This window comes from Pelophylax lessonae, assembly GCF_965119305.1.
Source record: "Pelophylax lessonae genome assembly, chromosome: 7".
NCBI classification, from domain to species: Eukaryota; Metazoa; Chordata; class Amphibia; order Anura; family Ranidae; genus Pelophylax; species Pelophylax lessonae.
In genome coordinates this window covers 103,786,041-103,810,254 of record NC_138774.1, presented here as the reverse complement: position 1 = coordinate 103,810,254, position 24,214 = coordinate 103,786,041, and the positions used below count along the sequence as shown (strand labels likewise).

At 43.2% G+C, this 24,214-nt stretch overlaps 1 protein-coding gene across 1 annotated transcript in view; it reads left to right on the top strand.

Moving 5' to 3' along the window:
* LOC309560694 (oocyte zinc finger protein XlCOF7.1-like) overlaps positions 1-12,489 on the top strand; it is a 40,968-nt gene extending 28,479 nt beyond the window's left edge. The window contains exons 4-7 of the mRNA XM_082264318.1: positions 292-439; positions 3,742-3,852; positions 10,576-10,671; positions 10,771-12,489. Coding sequence (XP_082120444.1) covers positions 292-439; positions 3,742-3,852; positions 10,576-10,671; positions 10,771-11,498 — 1,083 coding nt within the window. The 3' untranslated portion in view covers positions 11,499-12,489. The remainder of the gene's footprint in view (positions 1-291; positions 440-3,741; positions 3,853-10,575; positions 10,672-10,770) is intronic.
* Positions 12,490-24,214: the final 11,725 nt, after the last annotated feature.

The window sequence follows — 24,214 nt, the reverse complement described above, 5'->3', positions numbered from 1 at the left end:
GTAATCTATATTGCATAGTTTAATAGCCACTGAACCCTACATACACAGTAGTATACATAGACACATATATAAATATAAAGTATCTGTTATCCCAATTTGACTGCAAAAGAAATATAGAATGTAAAAAAAAAAAAAGGTTCATACAGTTGAATTACTCAAGAAAAAAAATTGCATGACTAGATTTGATCCCAATAAGCTCTTGAATCTTTTATATAACTCTAAATTTTATATATAGCTCTTTTATACAGGCCAACTTTTGTTTGATTGCACTGTCTTTCTTTTGTTTTTAAGGTACCAGTAAAATGTGGTGACATATCCATATATTTCTCCATGGAGGAATGGGATTACATAGAGGAAAACAAGAACCTTTATAAAGATGTGACAGTTAATAATAGCCAATCCTTCAATGAAATGAGAATGGAAACCAAAATGAGCTTAGGTGATTATTTTCTTACTGAACACAGCTAATGTGACACATTTTTGTGGCTAGCTGAAGCATACCACCCTTCTTTAGTGAAAAAAAAAACGACTCAGGGGTGAAGTTTACTAAATTTGTTGCAGCCTTTTCATTGCTATGCATTTTCTGTAAATTTTTATCATCTAAAATTAGGTTTTCAATTTACTCGTTTAAACTTTGACACAAATTAATGAATTATAATATAGATTTTTCCTTTTGTGTAAAAGTCAATGAGGAAAACTTGCTTTCACTCTCTGAAATGTTGCAAGCTTCTTACTGATAATCAAGGTACGCTCCAGACAGAATTTAAAATTGAGCCTCAAAGTGTATCTAGCCCAAAAATCCTAATTTCTTATTTTGCCGCTTTTAACAGTACGTACGGTAGGTGAGGTGGCTGCATTGGTTTTCCTTTTTTAGGCCTTTTTCCTTTTTTTTTTAATCTAGTAATCTTGTGAATAACATACTTTCTGTCAATGGGTGGCTGCGTTCACTTACTTGACTGTATTTATGCAGTCAGCCATGGTTGTCAGGCAGGCTGGATTTCAACCACATCTGCCTTTTGTTTATCTCCATTACATTGGGGATGATGTAATTAATAGTTTATGTTTAATCCTTGTTTTTTATATATTTTTTTGTTGTAACAAGTTAACATGAATAAAGGGAGGAAAAAAGGGAACATAATGCTCAGACATATATTCATATACATTACAATACACCATCTCAGTGAAAGTAGGATATATATGCTGGTACATACACATATGAAAAGATGACAGGGTAAATGGAAATCAACTGAAATTCCTACGGTAAGGGAAGTCATAGCCCACGTGCAGGTGATAGCAGAATATGAACGGATAATGACTTATAAAGACGGGTCAGGTCTAAAGTATGAAAAGGCACGGTCTTTATGGTTTACCTTTTATAGGTCTTGGAAGACTCCATATACTCTTTTTGTTACAATTTTACTCCTTGTTTTTCTTTTTTTCTTTTTTCTTTTTTTATTATAAACTTTTATTGAAGTTATTCACATAAACAGGAACAAAAATTAAGGATTACAGTGTGAGTATTGAAAGTACAATGTAAGTACAATGTAAGAATTATACACCTTTTGACAGTAGGATATACAGATAATGACCACCAGAGTTAGTCATTTCTATCACTTGTTTTATCATCTTGAGATAGAGAACTTTACTGGTCTGGAGACCATTAATGGAATATTGACTTACATATCAATAATATATGTAACAGAATTAAAACTCAAATAACAAAAACGGAAAAAAACAAAGAACAGAATGATGAATCGTTATGATGGGCGCCTCTTAAGGGGGCGCCCATTGCATCCATCTCCTGAGATGAGTATAGCAATAGTTTACCTTACGAAATAGTGTAATGTCGAATATGTTAGTTTAGAGAGATTTAAATGATCGTCATAGCTTAGGAAACTAGAGGAACCAGGGGGTCCATTTTTGGTCATATATTTTTTTAGAGTTGGTAACAGTATGATGATAAAATTCCATTGATCTGACATCCTCGATTCTGTGAAGAACCAGTGCATATGGAACATGTGGTTCCTTCCAGTGCCTAGTGATTGACCACAACATAGCTACACAAACTCCTTTCTTTTCTTGAGCATACACTTGTGCTTATGATAAATCTAATTTTTGACACGTCATAGCTAAATAGCTGGGGGTGCGTCGGCCCGTTCCCCCTCCCTGGCACAGGATGTTCCCAGTTGGGGTGCTATAGGGGGGGGGGGGGGCAGGTAGGCCTGCCCAATCCCATATACATGTTTGATACCATTGTGTTGCTTTACTCTATTTAACATTGCTGACCACTACGAGTTGTATACCGTTTATGCTTGAGTTACTTTTTCTGTTTTTTTTATGTCACTAAAATGTATATTATGTGACTTTTGTCTAAAATTCAATAAAAATGTATTTGAAAAAAAAAAAATGACAGGGTATTCCCCAATAGGTAAATAACAAAGGATTGTAACTACCCTAATAAGCAGGTAGCGATGCAGTCAATATTCAGACAAATACAGAGTAAAATTTCACAAATATACCTTATACCAAAAACATAAGAAACATCAAAAGTCGTTCACACGGAGAGGAATCTTTCTACAATGAGAGCAATAGGGATCCCTCTCTGTGATTACTAGTTTACATAAGAAAAATAAGATTGCTTTTCTTTGCTCCGAATATTGTAAAATAGGTTGGTGTTGAAAGGTTTTTTTGACTTCTTTTTTTATTGAAAGCCGAACTTCAGGCAAACAGCTAAATACAAGAATCAATTACATATAAGGAAGCTAAATAGCTGTTTTATATGACAAATGATTAATTGTCTGTCAATTCAGTCCCAAGTTTTACACAACCCTACCAGGCATCACAGGGAGGTGGATGACACCACTTTTTCCCTTCTACAGCAAAGAAATGAGTGGTGTAATCTCCCCACCAGCAGTCTGCTGAATGAACAGTAAATGAGACTGATGAGGTCATTCTTGCTTGATCTGCTTTCCTTCTCTCCGCATTCCTTGTCAGTGCACGTGCATGAAGCACGCCTAAATGCCTTCTATTGCTGCACCTTACTTTCCCACACTGATCACTACTGTACATCAAATTACAATAAACAAGCAAAAAATGGGGGGAGCAAACCCTGAACATGTATATCTAAAGCCGGTGCAGCTCATTTTTTGCTCATTTTTTGCTTGTTTATTATGTATTCGGTCTGACCAGATTTCTGAGGTTGAGCATCCCACACCCCACACATACCTGTACTCTATCAGAGTCCACCATCAAGTAGATATAGGAGTCCTTTGTAGTGCATTAGCACATCCATCCCAGCAAGGAGTGTTGTCTCCAAGGGTTGGAGAGGCTAGATTCACCCCTTTTTTATGGATAGTGTAGGACTCACTGATAATGGGGTACTTTGACGCAGTGGTGGGCTTGAGCACGATATGGCCATATGGTGGGACTAAACCCCCATTTTTATTTATGGATTGTCTCCATATTTAATAGTCATTTCTTTTGCATGGTTGCGCTATTCTTTTTTAATATAAATCAAATTACAATAGACTGATATCAACTCAAATTCAGATAATAAACATAATAATTTACTTATTATAGAGCTGCATTAATTCAGGCTTTTATCATCTGCCGGAAGTTCAGATTTTTTTTTGTAATCTTAATACTTGAACAAGCTATTTGATTTATTTGCTGATGGCGAAACACTAAAGATGATGCAATTCACATCAGGCTTTTTAATCTGATCTCAACTGTAATATGCAGATGTTCAGGAAGAAGAAATAGAATGTGTGTCAATACCTGATGAAATGGAGGATACAGAAACAAAGGAAGAAACCAGTAAACCTTTAGATATAGAACCAGAAGTTATTATTGGTGAGTTTCTTCTTATTTTTTAATATGTATTTTAATTGTATGTAGCAAATGGACCAATATACCCAAAGTTAAAATACAGGCAGATTAAAAATTTACATATGATACAGCCTGTTACTAGAATTTCCAGAAGAGCATTTGTGTTTGAGTTCCCATTTGACATAATGTTGTCACCTGTTGATCCTGCCAGCAGCTTTCTGTAACAGGTCAAGCTGTGCAGCCACAAGTCTCAGCATCTAAATGCCCAGAACAACAGTAATTCAACCAGCAGGGGATACTGATTGCAATAGATTGAATAAAAGCATAGCTACCTGTAGTTCACACAGGAGGGCGGCCATGTTACTACAGTATTGGGGGCTAGGGGCAACCTTTACTAAAGAAAGTGAGAGTGGAAGCGCAAGAGCTAATTGATTAAGCTCCTTGACTTAGTTGTTGACCTTGGTGTTAAACCTGCTGGATGTCTTAACTTTTTAGTGTGTATTATGCTATGATTTCAGATATTGGGCATCAGAGCTTTAGGTAAGGCATCAGGGCTTTAGGTAACGTCTGTCTTGTGCTAAAGTGGATTGGCAGCGTCTTCCAGGCTGGGTGCATTTTGTAGTGCACATGCATGTTTTAAAGGGTTTTTCCACTTTTGTTGGAAAAATAGCAAATAAATGAATAAAGTATATAAAACTGCTACACAAGTCATATTGTATTTGAATGATATTAAAAATTACCTTTCCTTTTCACTCTGCAGTGCTGTAATTTTCTGTAAAATGCAATGCAAAATGGTAACCAGGAGCCATTCTGTACACAGATGAGGTTATGGAAAGCCCCCCTAGAAATGTTATTCCCTGCTTGTGTGATTGACCTACTGATTTTCCCACAAGTTTGCCCTAAGATACAAGTTAGATTTTGGGCATCCTCTGCAACAAAAATGTAATTTCTCTTTCGTTCATTGGTGAACACAGCTCCTGATCTTCTTAACCATTGGTTATACTGCCCCCTACAGGAGTAGTACACTAGGCAGAAAAAAGACTGACTACACTTGTGGGCAGTCCCAGGGGGTATACTCCCCCTCTCTGCTATAGGTTTTTTTTTTTCTGCCTAATCAGGAATAGGGACCTAATTTGGGATCTTTGGTCCTGGCAATTATTTTTGCTTTAGATAGATTTTTTAAATTTTTCCTGCGAGATCTACAGTCAGCTGCCGGACTGGGTGACGGGCTGGATAATGTAGATAATCCAGTCTGGCCAACTATTGTGTGCAGACCTCAGCTCTGCACTAGGTCAGCCGCGACATAACCCCACCGGATTAAGGCTGGCTTGCGAGTTAAATGCATCGTGAGGTCACATACGACCGGGTTTTTGGCCTGCGTCGCAGGGTTCCTCCTGGCCGACTGCCCCCCATTTCAATAGAGAGGAGGTTCTATCTGGGTTGGTAACTGTCCCACCCTCTCCCCCCTGGATGGGTTTGGGGTGGACGTGGGCCCCTCCATGGGACGGTCGGCCCCCGGGGTTCTCCTCCTTCCCATTAGGCACCCCCCTCTTCTGTGCATGGTGGTCCATATAGGCCATCTATTCCTTCCCTGGACGCCGCACGTGGAGTGAAGATTATCCTGGTGCTGCCTGGCTTGTTCTGTGGGGTGGTGAGTCTGGTGGGGTCCTCTCCCTCTCTGCTGCAGGATCGTGGGGTGCTCTGTTGCTGGCAACCGGGTAAAGCTGCCAGCGCAGTGGGGGTGTCCCTTAGCAGTTTGAACTTTTGTGTGGAGGTCCCCCTATTGACGCATGGAGTCCTGGGAGCATGTTTTCCCACCTGACCTCCTCTCAGAGGCTGCGGGGCCCTCTGGGTCCCACCCATCTATTGATGTACTTACGGCAGTCCTGGAGTTCTTTGTGTCCCAGGTGGATGTGTTTTTTGGGTGGCAGGCTAGCAAACAGCGCCCCCCTGCCTCATCTGTCTCCTTAGATCCTAAATCTGATTCAACCGCGGATTACATGGCTCACCCTGCGGTGTCTGAGACCGTGCACTCTGAATTCTCAGATAGTGAGGATAATTTCTCTACACCGGTAGTCACACACGAGAAGACACTGGTGGACGCACTGATTGTGTCTGTGCGTGAGACTTCAAAAATGGAGGATGCTGCGGCGGAGACACCGGTTCCCTTTGGCACTCACAAGCCATCTAGAGCGGCAAAGTTGTTTCCCTTCCCCTCCTATTTTGACAGAGTTGTCGCAAAAGAGTGGGGACGGCCAAAACGTCCTCTTGTGGTCCCTAAGCGATTTTCTATGCGGTACCCCTTTGAGGAGCCCCTTCTCAAGTGGACTGTTCCACCGGTGGTGGGCCCTCCAGTTTCCAAATTGAACAAGGCAACCAAGATTCTGGTTGAAGAATCTCTGGCCTTCAAGGATCCGGCTGACAGGAAGGCGGAGTCTGTGGCCCGCAATATGTACACGATGGCTGGCTCGGTACTTGGACCGGTATTCACTATTGCCCCTGTGTTGCAAACTCTGACCGAGTGAGCTAAACTTTTACACCATGACCAGGAGGGGGAGAAGCTTCCCCCTGCCTTTGCTGAGCTAGCGGACCAGTTGGTCCAGGGGCTGCAGTTTGTCTGTGATGGCTCTTTGGATGCCGCTCCCCTACTTGCTAGGCTATCTTTTTCGGCAGCGGTCCTTAGGCGTGTTTTTTGGCTCAGATGTTGAAACTGCGGGCCATACTTCTAAAAAGGCCTTAACTGATCTTTCTTTTCAAGGAGATTTTCTGTTTGGAGCTACCCTGGATGACATAATTAGGGGTCTCACATGGGGGGAAGAGTACTTTTCTTCTGCAGGCTAGTAAGGGCAAGGATCCTTGTCATAGACGCGGCCTGTCCTCGGCTCACAAGAAGTTTTTTTATCCCTCAGGGTCGCATGACAAGAGATCAAAGCCTTTCAAGGCCTCCTCAGGAGGATCCAAGTGACCTTGGTCTGGCAAGTCGAGACTGGGCTTCTCCAGACCCGCGGACAAGGCTTCTTCAGTATGAAGGTGCGCCCTCTCCCGTATCTGAGGTGGCGGGACATCTTTGCTTGTTTCTGGACCCGTGAACTTCCTTGGTACAAGACAAGTGGGTCCACAAAGTAATACGGTCCGGCTACAAGATCTAGTTTAGTCCCTACCCTCCAGAAAGGTTCTTTCCTTCCAACGTGTGCCTGTCCCCAGACAGCTTACAGGCTCTCTTTGGGGTGGTGCAAGACCCGGTACTTCAAGGGGTGATTGTTCCGATTCAGACTTCGGAACGTTTACAGGGGTTTTTTTCAAACCTGTTTACAGTTCCAAGGAAGGAGGTCAAGGTGCGTCCATTCCTGGACCTCAAGGCACTGAACTGCTTTGTGCGGGTACAGAAGTTCAGAATAGAGTCCATTCGCACGGTGGTGGCATCCCTGCATCAGGGGAATTTCCTTGCCCCTATCGACATCAAGGACGCTTACTTACACATTCCAATATGTGTCGGTCACCAGCGCTTCCTATGCTTTTCCGTGGGAGAGGGGCATTATCAGTTTGTGGTATTACTCTTTGTTCTCGCCTCCACTCCTTGGGTCTTCACAAAAGTGTTGGTCCTGTGCTAGCATTGTTATGTCAGCGGGGGATCGCAGTACTGGGCTACCTGGATGACCTTCTCCTGCGAGCGGAGTCTCCTACTGCTCTGATGGACAACGTGACCATCACTATACAGACTCTGAGGGAGTTCAAGTGGATTCTGAATTTTCAGAAGCCTGCTCTGGTTCCTTCCACAAAACTGGACTATCTGGGTCTGACTCTGGACTCTGCTCTAGCCAGAGTGTTCCTTCCTCTAGACAGACTCCAGAAACTGCAGGCTGCAATTCATCTTCTGCTGTCTCTACCTTCGAGGTGGTTCCATTTGCACAGATCCATATGAGGTCCCTGCAAAGGGAGATTCTGGAGTGTTTGCAGTCTCTGGACAATTAGATCCGGCTGAGCTAGGGAACAAGAGGGTCCCTGATCTGGTGGCTTTGTTCTCCGGCGCTTCGGGGCAATTCCTTTCTCCCCTTGTATTGGACAGTGGTCACCACGGATGCCAGCCTGTCTTGGTGGGGAGGCGTTCTAGGCTGGTACTCTGCTCATAGGGTCTGGACACTGGAAGAGTCCAGACTACCGATCAATGTCCTGGAACCCCGTGCGATCCGACTATGCCTGGATTATTGGATGGATCATCTTCAGGGGTGTCCAGTGCAGATTAAATGGGACAACGCCACGGCCCTGCCTTATGTCAATCTCCAGAGGGGCACAAGAAGTGTCTTGGTGGCTCTGGAAGTAGCCGGCATTCTACGGTGGGGAGAACGTTTTGTTCCAGGCCTCTCCGCCGTACACATTCTGGGGGTGGAAAACTGGCAGGCGGATTATCCCAGTCGGGAGGCGTTGGATCAAGGGGAGTGGTCCCTTCATCCAGAGCAGAGGTGTTCATCAGTTGTGTCTCCGGTGGGGCACCCCCGAGGTGGATCTTTTGGCGTCCCAGCTTAAAATAGAAGTGCAGAAGTTTGTGACACCTTCACGGGATCTTCTGGCGTATGCCACAGACATGCTGGTGGCCCTGTTGGGCCAGTATCGTCTGAATTATGCCTTCCCTCCTCTCAAGCTTCTGCTGAGACTCTTGCGCAGGATCAAGGCAGCAGGGATTCCGGTAATTTTTGTGGCTCCGGACTGGCATTGCCGGTCTTGGTACGCCGACTTGGTGCGGCTGGTCCTCTCGAGGATCTGCTGTCCCAAGGGCCAATCTTCCATCCTGCTTTACAGCTGCTGGCTTTGACAGCTAGGCTGTTGAAAGCCAGGTGCTGAAGGATGGGTTTATCTGTGTCAGGTGATTCCAACGCTGTTGAAAGCCAGGAAGTGTACCTCTAGGAAGATCTATGTGGAAAATGTACATTTCATGGTTTGAGTCTCTGGGGGTTCACCCTCGCTCTTTCTCGTGGCTCAGGACTTGGGCTTCCTTCAGCGGGGGGGGTTGAGCAGAAATTGGCTTTGAGTACCATCAGAGGCCAGGTGTCGGCCTTGGCGGTCTTTTTTCAATGACCTTTGGCCACGCATTCCCTGGTGCGTACCTTTCTTCAGGGGGTTCGACACTTGGCTCCTACAGTGCGGTCTCCGTTACCACCTTGGACCTCAACTTGGTGCTCTCAGTTCTTTAGAAGCCTCCCTTTGAAAATCTTTGCGAGATTCCCGTGCTTGTGCTGTCCCAGAAGGTGGCATTTTTGGTGGAGATCACCTCTGCGTGCAGGGTGATGCAATTGAACAGACAGTGATTAAGCACACAGTCAGTGTGTGAAACGCGTCTACCTTGTCACGATTGTCATAATTTGGATGTCCAGTCAATAAATCTGGATTTTGACTCAACCTAGAGTGCTGCCAATTCCTTTTCTTTTATCTGCGTGCAGGGTGTCGGAATTGGTTGCGATATCTTGTTGTTCACCTTACTTGGTGGTTCACAGAGATAAAGGTGGTGCTTCGCTCCTGTCCGTCGTTCCATCCAAAGGTTGTCTCTGATTTTCATTTGAACAAAGACATTGTGTCCCAGGCCAAAACATATCAAGGAAATTGCTTTGCGTGCCCTGGATGTAGTTTGGGCCATTCGGGTGTACCTGGCAGCTACGGAGTCTTTTAGGAAGTGTGACTTATTATTTGTGCTCACAGATGGGCCTCGGAAAGGACTGTCCGCTTCCTTTGCAACCATTTCCAGATGGATCAAACAGACGGTGACTCAGGTCTACTCAATTAAGGGTCAGGTTCCTTCTTTTCCTGTAAAGACCCACTCTAATGTGTGGATGTGTTGGCATCTGTGGATGCTTTATTTGGCCGCAAGATTTAGCAGGCTGCTGTTTAGAAGATTTGGTCCTCTTTGAGGGTGTAATGTTTTTCAGGTAGGCTCCAGTTGTTTCTTGGTTGAGCTCCGATTACCTGGTTTGCTATTGTTCAGCCTTAGGAATATTTTCTTGCTGTTCCCACCCCTCATGTTTGACACTGGTTTGGGGCGTCCCAATAGTTAAGACGATCAGAAGCTGTGTCCGTCAACGATCGAAAGAGAAAATGGGATTTTTGACTTACTGTAAAATCTATTTCTCTGATGTTCATTGATGGACACTGCACCTCTGTTGAGTTGTAAATCTTCTGACACTGCTTGTAACAAAACTGAGTACCCATACTGCCCATAAGCGTAGTCCGTTTTTTTTTTTTTTTTTCTGCCTAGGGTCCTACTACTGTAGGGGGCAGTATAACCAATGGTTAAGAAGATCAGGAGCTGTGTCCGTCAATGAACATCAGAGAAATAGATTTTACGGTCAAATCCCATTTTTGTTGAGATTCCAAAAGGTAAATCACCTCTAAAGGGATTCAGACCCTGCCACTTTCTTTATTAGAACCCTGATTGACAGCTGATTGATAATAATAAAGTCACTCCCATTCACATTTACTTTGCACATGGACACAGACAAGAAAACAGCAGTTTCTTTAGAACAAAGGAATCTGCAACAAAGTTTGTTAAAATCCTTGCAATGTATATAGATAAACTAGAGGGAAATGTTTTCACCCCAAAAAAGTGAAGTTACTCTCTAAATTTCCTGCCCTGGCTGTATGTCTTTTGCCCTCCTAGGATGACTTGCCCTCGATCCATCAATAAAAAACCCTACTTAGAACTGGCTAGTTGTGTACAAATTTGGAAAATGTGGCAGTAATGATGATAATTTTGTGCAGGTGACACTGATTCTGCAGCTAGAACTGAACAGGTGGATGAGATTCATGAAAGTGGACATTTAGTGGATAAACCGGAGACAGTCATTGATGTCACGGGTGAGTATTGTTCTTTAATGCATAAAGGGAATCTATGAGTGAAATACCTTTTTTGATGGCAGCTGTCATTGTCTAATACTCCATTTATTTTTTGCACAGACGATTCAGTGTTGGTGAGAACAGTAGAGGTATCTCAATCTGTGCTTGTTCGCGATGAAGCTCCAGTTGAAAGAACTTACATTACTGAGGAGTTCCAGGAGGAAAACTTTATCAGTAACTTCCCTAATGATTCTTACGATGTTGTTAATGTCATGCCTGATCCTTTGCCTAATCAGCATGAACCTAAACCATTCCCTCTAGTTGAAAGTTTTCTCCATGATAATAATACAACATGGGACAATATGCATCTTATAAGAAGAAAAAGTAGGAAGCAAGACCTGCATTCCAAAGCAGAACATTTCGAATTTGAAGCAATACCCAATGAAGACCAGCTTGATGAATTTGACAATGACTTGACATACAAACCGTGTCTTACCTTACCTCAAGAACCAGCCACACCTTTTATATGTGGAGAATGTGGCAAATGTTTCATCTCTGAGCCATTCCTTGCAGAGCATATGAAGAAGCATTCAGTTGAGAGGCCTCATAGATGCCACCAGTGTGGCAGAGAGTTTGAGTACAGATCCCGTCTTGTAGTACACCTAAGAACTCACAATGGAGAAAAGCCCCATAAATGCGAGGAGTGTGGGAAGGACTTTAACTATAGGTCCCGTCTTCTCGTACATCAGCGGAAACACACAGGGGTAAAGCCTCACAAGTGTATTCAGTGTGGCAAACAGTTTGATTACAGATCTCACCTGCTTAGACATCAGAGAACACATACATGAATGTAGAGTGTTTCCTATTCCACTCTGGAGTGTTATTGAGGAGACTGGTCTCCAAGTCACTGATTGCATAATGACAAATGGATGGAGCATATACTGAAATGCATTATATGCTGCTGTCATGCATACCACAGAAGACAATAGTTTCTGGTGCAGCTTAAGCTTTTTGCAGCGTGGGAAGTGTTGACAGAGAAACATTTGATTTAAAGAGAAGAAAAGATTGTGGTCTTGGGAAGATGTCCTACTATACTAATGATGACCTGAGAGTCATAGCTGCAACCTCTGCAATCCAAAGCACAAGAGAGCTGTATGAGATAATAGGTGGTTCTGAATCTGATCACAATGTGGACTTGAACATTTACAGACTGCAAGTTTGCAGTTTTCTGTAGGCTGCTGTAGTTTCTTAATATCCAGGGAGCAATGCAGAAATCTCAGAAGTAATTAAGAACATAGTTCTTTTTAGAGATTTACAGAAAACACGCATCACTTTATAGTCTGTGGAAAGTAGACAATTGAAGGGAACTGAAATACGCCTGTTTGTAAAAATCATAGATGTCTCTTCCAAAATGTAATATTGGAAGTAAGTCCCAAGACAGTTTCTAACCTACAATTAGGGCTTCAATAATGATTTCTATCATTGGTGATGCGCGAAGACATTTGTGACAGATATTTGATTTTCACCAGTGAAAATGGAGTATGAGTATCGAAACCAGACTGAAGCAACTAGTTTAGGTAATTTCCTATTCCATGAGCAGCACAAAGTCACTTTCTTAAATGATATAGTTAACATGGCATCTTAGTCTTTAGCATCATAACTTTGCAACCCCAAGTCCTGTATTGAGCCAAGGGCATCCCGTGTAGTTTGTATGTTCTTACATACTCACCTATATGTAAAATGTACATTGAAGTAAAATGCAAGTTCTGCTTCTGCTATTCAGGCCCCCTCCCTCTTTACAAATCCACAACTATTAGTGGGTGTAAAATGTACCTGCAAGGAAAAAAGGGTTTATACTTGCCTTTCTCCTGTCTTCCGCCTGGTACCTAGGCAAAGAATATCTCATACTCTTTCCAGCCAGATACTGATTAGAGCAGCCAAAATATTGCATGAAGATAGTCTTGCAGTGACTTCTCACTGGGTTTCACCTGCTATGCATTCCCCAAGTATCATCCCGTAAGGAAAGCGACATTGTGTTTAACAATGTGGAGGATGGGGTAAGTTAGGTATAATATAACTTTATTTACAGGTCCATTTTACACCTAACAACAGTTGGGGTAGCTGAATTTTACTGCACTGCTCACTTTATTAGTGATTGTAAACAATAACATTGTAAAACAACCCATTCAGTTTTAAATAGAAATGAAAGGCAAAACATTTGTATATAACTTTTGTATAGATATAAAAAAACATAAATACCTTTTTTTTTTCCCCTTTTTTTTCTAAGTGATTACATTTCCTCTGTACCTTCTATTCTCAGCTGCATAAGAGCTGGGGAAGGAGAAGCAGCTGTACACTGAACTTCCCAGTGAAAGGCTGTGCGAGGGGGAGGGGGTGTCAGGACATGTCTGATTATTGGAGGAGAGCAGGCTGAGTTCCCAGCACAGCTAGAGAACTAAACACAGCTAGAGAAGTTTCTGAGGGGGGGGGGGCTGATGAAGCTGAACCCCAGGCAGATAGAAAATGACATAGAGGTGGATTTACCAAAACTGGAGAGTGCAAAATCTGGTGCAGTTGTCCATGGTAGCTAATCAGCTTGTTCGATTAGGCTTTGACAAAAAAAAAAAAAAACGGGAAGCTGATTGGTTTCTATCCACAGCTGCTTGGTTTCTATTGCAGCTGCACCAGATTTTGCACTCTCCAGTTTTAGTAAATCAACCCCATAGTAATGCAATTTGATATTTAATAAATTATTACATTTGTTTTACTACTGCAACTAGTGTATGTGGATTTGACTTGGGTCCCTTTCACACATGTGGACCGTTTTTCATCCATCTGATGATCATCCATTTACATCTGCTTCTGTCAACATCTGTTTTTTTGGAATGGATTAAAGCCCTATTCTTCTTATGTTTGAAAAAACGGACCAGACAAAAAATGGTTGTAAACAAATGGTCAGTTTTTGCATGAAAAAATAGCTCCGTGACTCAAGTAGTTAAGGACTCTAGCTGGCAGATGTAAAAAACTGATCTAAAAATGGATGAAAAACTGATGTAAAGAAGAAACGTGACTGAACTGACGAAACGAACATGTTTCGGTCATTGACAGACAGAGCTCCATATTCTGTATAATCGGTTATGCTGCCCTCTGCAGGAGTAGGACTAGGCAGACAACATAAATGCTTGGCTACGCCCCGTGGGCCGCTCTCAGCTGACGTAATCCCCCCTTTCTGCTTAGAGATACTCAGTTTTACATATGGAAGTGTTTCATCAGCATTGTCTGCAGTGGGGCACCCCCCGAGTGGCGTCTCGGCTCAACAGAAAGGTGCCGAGGTTCGTGGCCAGGTTGTGGGGTCCTCTGGCAGACTCCACAGACGTTCTGGTGGCTCCATGGAACCAGTACCATCTGATTTACTTTTATCAAAGAGCTTTGGCTTCCAATTCATTGGTGCATACATACCATTTAAGGGGTTCCTCATTTTACTCCTGTACGTTCTCCTCTGCCACCATGGGATTTGAACCTGGTTCTGTCAGTTCTTCAAAAACCTCCCTTTGAAAACATACGGGAGATCCCTTTTCTTACACTGTCACAAAAGGTGTTTTTTTTTGGTGGCTATCACCTCTGCTACCAGGGTGTCGGAGTTGGCGGCTTTGTTTTGTCGTTCTCCCTTTCTGGTGGTTCACAGGGATAAGGTGGTCCTGGGACCATGGCCGTCATTCCTACCCGAAGGTTGGCTCTGATTTCCCTTTGAATGAGGACATTGTGCTACCGTCCTTGTGTCCCCAGCCCGCTCATCCCAGGTAATTTGGCTTACATAATCTGGATGTTGTTAAAGCTATTCAGGTCTATTTGGCAGCCACTGAGTCCTTTCGGAGGTCAGACTCGCTCTTTGTGATTACGGACGGGCCGCGGAAGGGGCTTCCTCTGCTACCATTTCCAGATGGATCAGACAGACCGTGACACAGGCTTATTCGCTTAAGAGTCAGGTTTCGCCTTTCCCTGTGACGGCACATTATACTCGGGCACTTAGTGCATCTTGGGCCTTCCTTCATCAGGCCTCAGTGGTGTAGGTGTGCACGGCAGCCACTTGGTCGTCGATGCATACTTTTTCAAAGAGGATGTTTTGGCATCTGAAGATGCCTCCTTTGGCCGCAAAGTTTTGCAGGCTGCAATTTAGAGGATCTGTTTTTCCTTCTTGAGAGTGTATTTCAGGTTGGGCTCCTGTTGTTCTAACTGAGCTACTATTACCTGGATTGGCTTGTGTTTAGCCTTAGGTTTGTTATTCCCACCCCTTATGTTTGGCACTGCTTTGGGATGTCCCTATGGTACGGAATTTAGAGCTGTGTCTGTCATAGAACGAAAGAGAAAATAGGATTTTTGTACTCACTGTAAAATCCTTTTCTCTGAGTTAATTGTCAGACAAAGCATCCACCCCTTTACAGAGTTTTTATGCTTCTGTTACTGCTTGTAACAAAACTGAGTATCTCTAAGCAGAGAGGGGGATTATGCCGACTGAGGATGGCCCACGGGCCAAGCTTTCATGTTGTCTCCCTAGTCCTACTCCTAAAAAGGCAGCATAACCTAATGGTAAAGAATATGGAGCTGTGTCTGTCAATGAACTTAGAGAAAAGGATTTAACGGTGAGTACAAAAATCCTATTTTTCGTACAGTGTTGCATAACCATGTAATTACCAGTTCAAGTAGCGCAGTGCTAAATAGCAAAAAATGGCCTCGTCATGAAGGGGTAAAATTTTCCAGAGGCCAAGTGGTTATTCTCTGGAGAAGATGAGATGGCCTTGCAGAGTGCAACTGCACCTGAATAGTACACAGTCTTTTTGCCACTGTCTTTTTGCAGTGTAAGTCAGACTGGGGCAGGTCCAGATTGACCTGGGCTCAGGGGAAGTGAGTTGAATGACGCTGGTCATCAGGCCACGACAGCTAGGGACAGAAATGAGTACTGTAGAAGGTGAACATTGCAGCAAAAGCTTGTTTTGTTATTTTATCTTTTTAATGGATTATTCATTTTACTTTTTTGGTTTTTTTTTGGCTGGAGTTATGCTTTAAGGCTCCATTTACACCTGAGTGTATCATTTTCAGGCGTTTTTCAGGCTTTTTTAAGGCGTTTTTTGCAGGTATTTGGGGGCAGGCATTGACATCTAACAAAAACGCTTGTAATCTGCCAAAAAATAAGCTCATGTGCTTTTTTGAACTTCAGGCGTTTTGCTTCAGATGACAAAATGCTCATATGTGAACGGGGCCTTTGAAATGAATGGGATTTTGCTTGTTGGGCGTTTTGAGACTTCAGAGATGAGCGTTATACAAGCTGAAAAACGCTCAGGTGTGAACAGGGCCTTAGTGATTTGTTTTATTTATCCACTACCTCTTCCCCAGTGGCTGTAGTTTGCTATGTGGTGCAGCTCTCCTTGTCCTTTGATTTTATCACAACCTAGTGTAGACCCATTCAAAGTATGTTATCTGTGTAGGAATTTCATCAATATATGTTATCCATAGGCCAAGTCATGCAAGAAATAATCCCAATAAAGCTACAGGATCATATTGATTTTATGATTTTATGATTTTTATGTAGAAAGAGGATCATGATAATTTTAGGAGCAAATTCAAGTATGAGCAGATGTCTTTTAAGTTTCTTTCCTGTTTATAAACACATTTTTTTGTATGTTTCATTCATTTTGTGGTCTAACTGCGTTAGCTAGTGCATCAGTATTGGTTTCCCAGATTAAACCGTTTCTTTAAGAAGATAGGCTCTTGTTTTTTTTTTTTTGTTTTTTTTTTTTTGTTTTTTTTTTTATTCCACTAATTGATATAGTCTGCTTAAAAGATTGACCTTATACTCCTTAGTGGTTCTAAAGCAGTGATGGCGAATCTTGGCACCCCAGATGTTTTGGAACTACAATTCCCATGATGCTCAACTACACTGCGGTTCTAAAGCAGTGATGGCGAACCTTGGGACCCCAGATGTTTTGGAACTACAATTCCCATGATGCTCAACTACACTGCAGAGTGCATGGGAAATGTAGTTCCAAAACATCTGGGGTGCTAAGGTTCGCCATCACTGTTCTAAAGGCTTTTCATCTTAATGCATTCTCTACATTAATCACTTGCCGACTGCCTCATTTAGCAGAAAAGTGGCTCTTCTGTGCTGGATTACTTACTACATACGTGATCCAGTAATTATGGGTAGGGGCCAAGTACGCAAGTGCTACTGCACCGGCTGCGCTGTCATTAGTCAGGGCACAAGCTGATCAACATCACGATTGCCCGCCGGCACCTGCTGAACGGCGAAGAGGATGACAGGATAGAGCTGTGAATGTAAGGGTCCATTCAGACTAGCGCGACTTGTCAGGCGACTTGTCAGCCTGACAAGTCGCGCTCGGTCGCTCGCCATTGATTAGCACAGGACCCGTTCTAATAGGAGCGACACAAGTTGCTCCGACTTAGAAAAAGGGTCCTGTACTACTTTGGGGCGACCTGGGAGCGACTTGCATAGACTTCCATTATGTGAAGTCCCTGCAAGTCGCGCCGAAGTCACGGTGCACGCTGTGCACCGCGACTTCACAGGTCGCCCCTCGAAGTCGGATTGCGCCAGTCTGAATGGGCTGTAAACCATACAGAGCACAGGGAAACAAAAACCTACATATCCCTTAATGAAAGCACCTCACAGTGAATGCACAAAGCACTGTTAGCCACACATTTAACCCTTTGATCGCCCTTTCCCAGCCAGTGTCATTAGTACAGTGGCCGTGTATATTGCTTTAGCATTGATCACTGTATTAGTGTTACTGGTTCCCACAAAGCGTCAGATTGCCTGCCATACTATCACAGTCCCACTATAAGGCGCTAGTCACCAACAATACTAGTATAAAAAATATATATATATATATAAAAATCCCAGTATATATACCATGTAGATGCTATAACATTCGTGGAAACCAATCAATATATGCTTATTAGAATTATTATTTTTTTACCAAAAATATGTAGGAGAATACATATTGGCCTAAATTTATGAAGAAATTTGATTTTCTACATTTTTTTATTGGGTATGATTTATAGCAGAATGTAAAAAATATTGGGTTTTTTTTTTTTTCTGTCTTTTTTTTTTTTTGTTTATACCGGAAGAAATAAAACACACAGAGGTTATTAAATACCACCAAAGGAAAGTTCTTTGTGGGGAAACAATGACCTAAATGTTATTTGGGTACAGTTTTGCATGAACATGCAATTGTCGATTAAAGTAATGCAGTGCCAAAAAGCAAAAAATGCTCATTAAGGGGGGCTGGGGGTGGATCTTTTGGTGGTTAAGGTAAAAAAGGTGCCACAGAATCCCCCCACTCCCCTTTTTCTTGTCTAAGTCCAATCTTGATCCAGCGCAGTGCCCTGTAGCAGTGTCTGTCTCCCCCCTTACAGGGCAGATTGATAGCAGCGGTAGACAATGGTTCTCACTGCTGTCAATCAAATTCTGTTTGGGGGGGAAGCTGAGCCACACTGTCTGTGTCTATAGACGCAGCAGCTCGGCTTGGCTTCGAACTTTCATGAGTGCCCCCATAGGAAGTGATTTTCGATGGAGGCACTTGCCAAAGAGGTGGAGTTAGGAGTGCCGGCGGGGGACCCCAGATAAAGGGGATCAGGGCTGCTTGTAACATGTTTTTTATTTTAAAAGAAAAATATATTTTCTAATGCAAGAACAGATGTTTCTAAATGTCACTAAATGTATTTTCTTTTCGTACATCATGGGACACAGAGCCATAAATCATAACATATGGGTTATATAGCCACCTATAGGTGAAGGACACTGGCAACCAATCAGAATTGATGACCCCCTATATAACCCCTCCCACACAGGAAGTACCTCAGTTTTTTCGCCAGTGTCTAAAGGTGAAGGTCGCTGTGTAGAGTCGCTCCACATGTTTGTTATGTTTTAAAGAAGAAGAAAGAAGATTATGCTACATACCCCGATCAGAGATCACTGGATCTAAGGGGTTAGCTATTAGAACCATCTAAAACAGTCAATGGACTAAAAAGATGGTACCTGAGCCTCAGGGAGCAGATACAAGGTTTTGCCTCTAATGCTGTCCATTTTAGGCACTGGACCCGGGGATCCGGACCCTTGGAATACCAAAGGTACTCCATGCAGGGTGCTCTACAGGTCCAAGGCCTTGGTCCCTCTTATATAGGGTACTCAGTCCTTGAAGGTCTCCAAGACAAAGCTCGCTGTGATGGGTGATGATTGGATTCTTGCTTATAGCAGATTCCTGCGGCGGGACTGGTGAGTCCATTTTAAATATTTACACAGCAAACAAACCTTAAAAGGTAAATATTGCAAATTGAAAAATGTTATGCACTGTTCCCTTTTAATAAGATTACAGAGACTTGTGCCAAATGTGTTTCTGCTTATAATTACATCTGTTGTAGCAGGTTTATGCAAAAGTATGATTAAAGCATGTTGTTTTTACACTGTTTCTTACCCAGAGCTGATCACCTAAAAGGGTTTCAGCTGTGACAAACAAGATTCAGCCTAAGCTGCTCTCACCCCATGTGTTTGCTGTTTTCGCCTTGGCGCATATGCGTCCGCATGTTTGCTTCCTGGCGTGTCTGTGGCGAGGGTTCGTTCACGCGTGGGAATTTTTGCTTTTTATGACAGGCATACGCTGCATGGAGGGGGGGTTCGAACACAATGGCGTGCACGTGGATGCCACATACCATGCCGCACATGCGCTATTCAGCATAAAGAGGCGCGATTTTAAAGGAGCTGTTTCCAACACGCTTGCCTCTGTCAGAGGCTGAAGGGGGCACGGAGCAGCAGCAGCTGGGTTGCGTGAGTCACTGTGCGGTGTATGTTACTGGCACAAACAGGTCCTGTATCTTAGGATAATCAGTGCTGTGTGCATTAGGCTGTATAAGCTTGGCACAAGCCTTGAGTACACTTAGAGTTAGTATCTCAAGTTTCTCTTGCTATTATGCAATATCTGCCCGAAATAGGGCTGGAGGGAGCACATCTGTAAAAGGCACTATAATGCAACCGTCAGGCCTTGAAGGTCCTAGTCATGCTTCCACTGTATCTACTCCTCCTGAGAAGCCAGAGGCATCTAGCCAATCTGAGCCATTACGGTTGTCAGGCATAGTAGCTACTCTGTGTACTTCTGCCACAGCCTATGTCACTAAGGACGATTTGGTGTCGGCATTAGCCAGCCTGGAGGGTAGGTTTGCTGATATGATTGCAGCACCACATGGAGGAAAGAAACAGGATAGATCCCCCTCTCATAAGCCACCCCCTGAATCGGTTCAGGATTGGGCAGAGGATGTGGAAGATGTAGCTGATGGTGACCCTATGGAGGGTCAAGCTGAAGTTTTCATTACGTGAAGTCAGAGTCAGAGGAGTCTCTATCAGCCTCTTAATCCCAGAGATTGTTTATTCAGTCTCTTACTAGAGACAAATGGAGCCTCTTTTTCCTCACTAGGCTCATTGCAACCTCCTCAGAGTCTTTGGACATTTCCCATACTTCCGCTCTTGGTGCAAGAAGTATAATGATTGGGATCATCCTGATAGGATTTTTTGTTTGGTTTTCATGGTTATATCCTATGGAGGAAAAGTGTACTAAGAGATGGAAAATTATCTCTGTGGATTCAGCCATTTCTTCGATTAACTAGAGTTTAACCTGTCCTGTGGATAATGCCCAGGTGTTTAACCACTTCCATACAGGGCAGTTACACCCCCTTCCTGCCCAGACCAATTTTTAGCTTTCAGCGCTCTCACACTTTGAATGATAGCTACTCAGTCATGCAACGCTGTACCCAATTACATTTTTATCATTTTTTTCACACAAATAGAGCTTTCTTTTGGTGGTATTTAATCACCACTGGGTTTTTTATTTTTTGCGATATAAGTGAAAAAAGAGCGAAAATTTTGAAGAAAAAAAAAAACATTTTGTTTTAGTTCCTATGATAAAATTTTGCAATTAAGTAACTTATTTTTATAAATTTGGGCCAAAATTTATACTGCTACATATCTTTGGTAGAAAATAACCCAAATTAGTGGATATTATTTAGTCTGTGTGAAAGTTATAGAGTCTACAAGCTATGGTGCCAATCATTGAAAATTGATCACACCTAATCACACCTGATGTACCAACTATCTCCTTTATTGAGGCCCTGAAATGTCAGGACAGTACAAGTACCCCCCAAATTACCCCTTTTTGAAAAGTAGACATTCCAGGGTATTTAGTAAGAGGCATGGTGAGTTTTTTGAAGTTGTAATTTTTTTCCACAATTCTTTGGAAAATTAGGAAATGATTATTTTTTTTTTTTTTTGTTACACAAAATTTTCATAATAACAGGTTATTTCTCACACACAGTATATGCTGCAAAATACATTCTGCTACTCCTCCTGAGTATGGCGATACCACGTGTTAAACCTTTCCACAGCCTGGCCACACACAGAGGCCCAACGTGCAAGGAGCACCGTCAGGTGTTCTACGAGCATAAATTAGACATATAATTTCCTAACGACCTATCACACTTTTGAAGGCCCTAGAGCACCAGGACAATGGAATTACCCACAAAATGACCCAATTTTGGAAATAAAACACCCCAACATATATTCTATGAGGCATAATGAGTCTTTTGAACATGTCATTTTTTTCCACAAGTTTTTGGAAAATGTGGAAATAAAATTAAAAGTTTTTTTTCTTTTACACAAAGTTGTCAATTTATAAGATATTTTTAACACAAAGCATGTACATTACAAAAATTACACCCCAAAATACATTATGCTACTCCTCCTGAGTATGGCGATACCACATATGTGAGACTTTGTCACAGCATAACCACATACAGAGACCCAAAATGCAAGGAGCACCGTCAGATGTTCTAGGAGCATAAATTACACATAATTTCTTTAAAACCAATCACACTTTTGAAGGCCCTGGAGCACAAGGACAATGGAAACCCTCACAAAATGACCCCGTTTTGGAAAGCAAATACCCCAACACATAATCTAGGAGGCATGGGCTGCAAATAGGTACTCAGGTACTCTGATGGGCTGCAGACAGGTACTCTGGTACACTGATGGGCTTCAGAAAGGTACTCGGGTACACTGATGGGCTTCAGAGAGGTACTTGGGTATTCTGATGGGTTAGAGACAGGTACTTGGGTAATCTGGTGGGCTGCAGATAGGTACTTGGGCACTCTGGGCTGGAGACAGGTACTCGGGTACTCTGGGCTGGAGACAGGTACTCGGGTACTCTGATGGGCAACAGAGAGGTACTTGGGTACTATAATGGGCTGCAGAGAGGTATTCGGGTACTCCGATGGGCTGGAGACAGGTACCCGGATACTTTGGGCAGGAGACAGGTACTCTATTGGGCTGCAGATAGGTACTCAGATTCCCTGATGGGCTGGAGACAGTTACTCAGGTACTCTGATGGGCTGGTGACAGGTACTCGGGTACTCAGATAACAGGTACTTGGGTACTCTGATGGGCTGCAGAGAGGTACTTGGGTACTCTGATGGGCTGGAGACAGGTACTTGGGCACTCTGAGCTAGAGACAGGTACTTGGGTACTCTGGGCTGGAGACAGGTACTCGGGTATTCTGGGCTGGAGACAGGTACTTGGGTACTCTTATGGGATACAAAGAGGTACTCGGATGGGCTGGTGACAGGTACTTTGGGTACTCGGATGACAGGTACTCAAGTACTCTTATGACAGGAAGTCAGAGTACCAGAGTACCTGTCATCCGAGTACCTGTCATCCGAGTACCTGTCATCCGAGTACCCGAGTACCTGTCTCCAGCCCTGAGTACCTGTCATCAGAGTACCTGAGGGGCTGGTGACAGGTACTCGGGCAATCTGATGGGCTGGTGACAGGTACTGGGATGGGCTAGTGACAGGTACTTTAATGGGCTAGTGGCAGATCCTCTTTATTGGGGGGGGGGGGGTGCAATCAGTCTGTTTAGGTGTGGACTGTAATCAGTAACTAGCTGTTACCAATCTCCTCCTCACACAGGATCGGTGTGTGGATGATTTGCAAGGCCGCGACCTGGTCGTCGATACATACGTTCACTCGTTTCTACACAGTGGATGTTGTGACCCAGGAGGAGTCTGCCTTTGGCCGCAGTGTTCTGCAGGCGGTGGTGTAATCCTTCTTTTGGGGTCAGGTGGCAGGATTTTTGGTGTCCCCCTCCCCTCAGATGCATTGCTTTGGGACTTCCCATATGTTATGATTTATGGCTCTGTGTCCCGTGATGAACGAAAAGAAAAATGGATTTTTAATTCATACTTACCTGTAAAATCCATTTCTTGAAGTACATCATGGGACACAGAGGTCCCACCCCTATTCTATGGGGTCTTTATTGCTTGCTACAAAATGGGGTACTTCCTGTATGGGAGGGGTTATATAGGGGGTCATCAATTCTGATTGGTTGCCAGTGTCCTTCACCTATACGTGGTTATATAACCCATATGTTATGATTTATGGCTCTGTGTCACGTGATGTACTTCAAGAAATGGATTTTACAGGTAAGTATGAATTAAAAATCAATTTTTTTGCTAGGTGAAATTATGTTTGGCAAATGTACAGTGGGGTACGGAAAGTATTCAGACCCCCTTAAATTTTTCACTCTTTGTTATATTGCAGCCATTTGCTAAAATCATTTAGGTTCATTCTTCTTCCTCATGAATGTACACATAGCACCCCATACTGACAGAAAAACACAGAATTATTGACATTGTTGCAGATTTATTAAAAAAGAAAAACTGAAATATCACATGGTCCTAAGTATTCAGACCCTTTGCTCAGTATTTAGTAGAAGCCCCCTTTTGATCTAATACAGCCAGGAGTCTTTTTGGGAAAGATGCAACAAGTCTTTCACACCTGGATTTGGGGATCCTCTGCCATTCCTCCTTGCAGATCCTCTCCAGTTCTGTCAGGTTGGTTGGTAAACGTTGGTGGACAGCCATTTTTAGGTCTCTCCAGAGATGCTCAATTGGGTTTAAGTCAGGGCTCTGGCTGGGCCATTCAAGAACAGTCACGGAGTTGTTGTGAAGCCACTCCTTCGTTATTTTAGCTGTGTGCTTAGGGTCATTGTCTTGTTGGAAGGTAAACCTTCGGCCCAGTCTGAGGTCCAGAGCACTCTGGAGAAGGTTTTTGTCCAGGATATCCCTGTACTTGGCCGCATTCATCTTTCCCTCGATTGCAACCAGTCGTCCTGTCCCTGCAGCTGAAAAACACCCCCACAGCATGATGCTGCCACCACCATGCTTCACTGTTGGGACTGTATTGGACAGGTGATGAGCAGTGCCTGGTTTTCTCCACATATACCGCTTAGAATTAAGGCCAAAAAGTTCTATTTTGGTCTCATCAGACCAGAGAATCTTATTTCTCACCATCTTGGAGTCCTTCAGGTGTTTTTTAGCAAACTCCATGCAGGCTTTCATGTGTCTTACACTGAGGAGAGGCTTCCGTCGGGCCACTCTGCCATAAAGCCCCGACTGGTGGAGGGCTGCAGTGATGGTTGACTTTCTACAACTTTCTCCCATCTCCTGACTG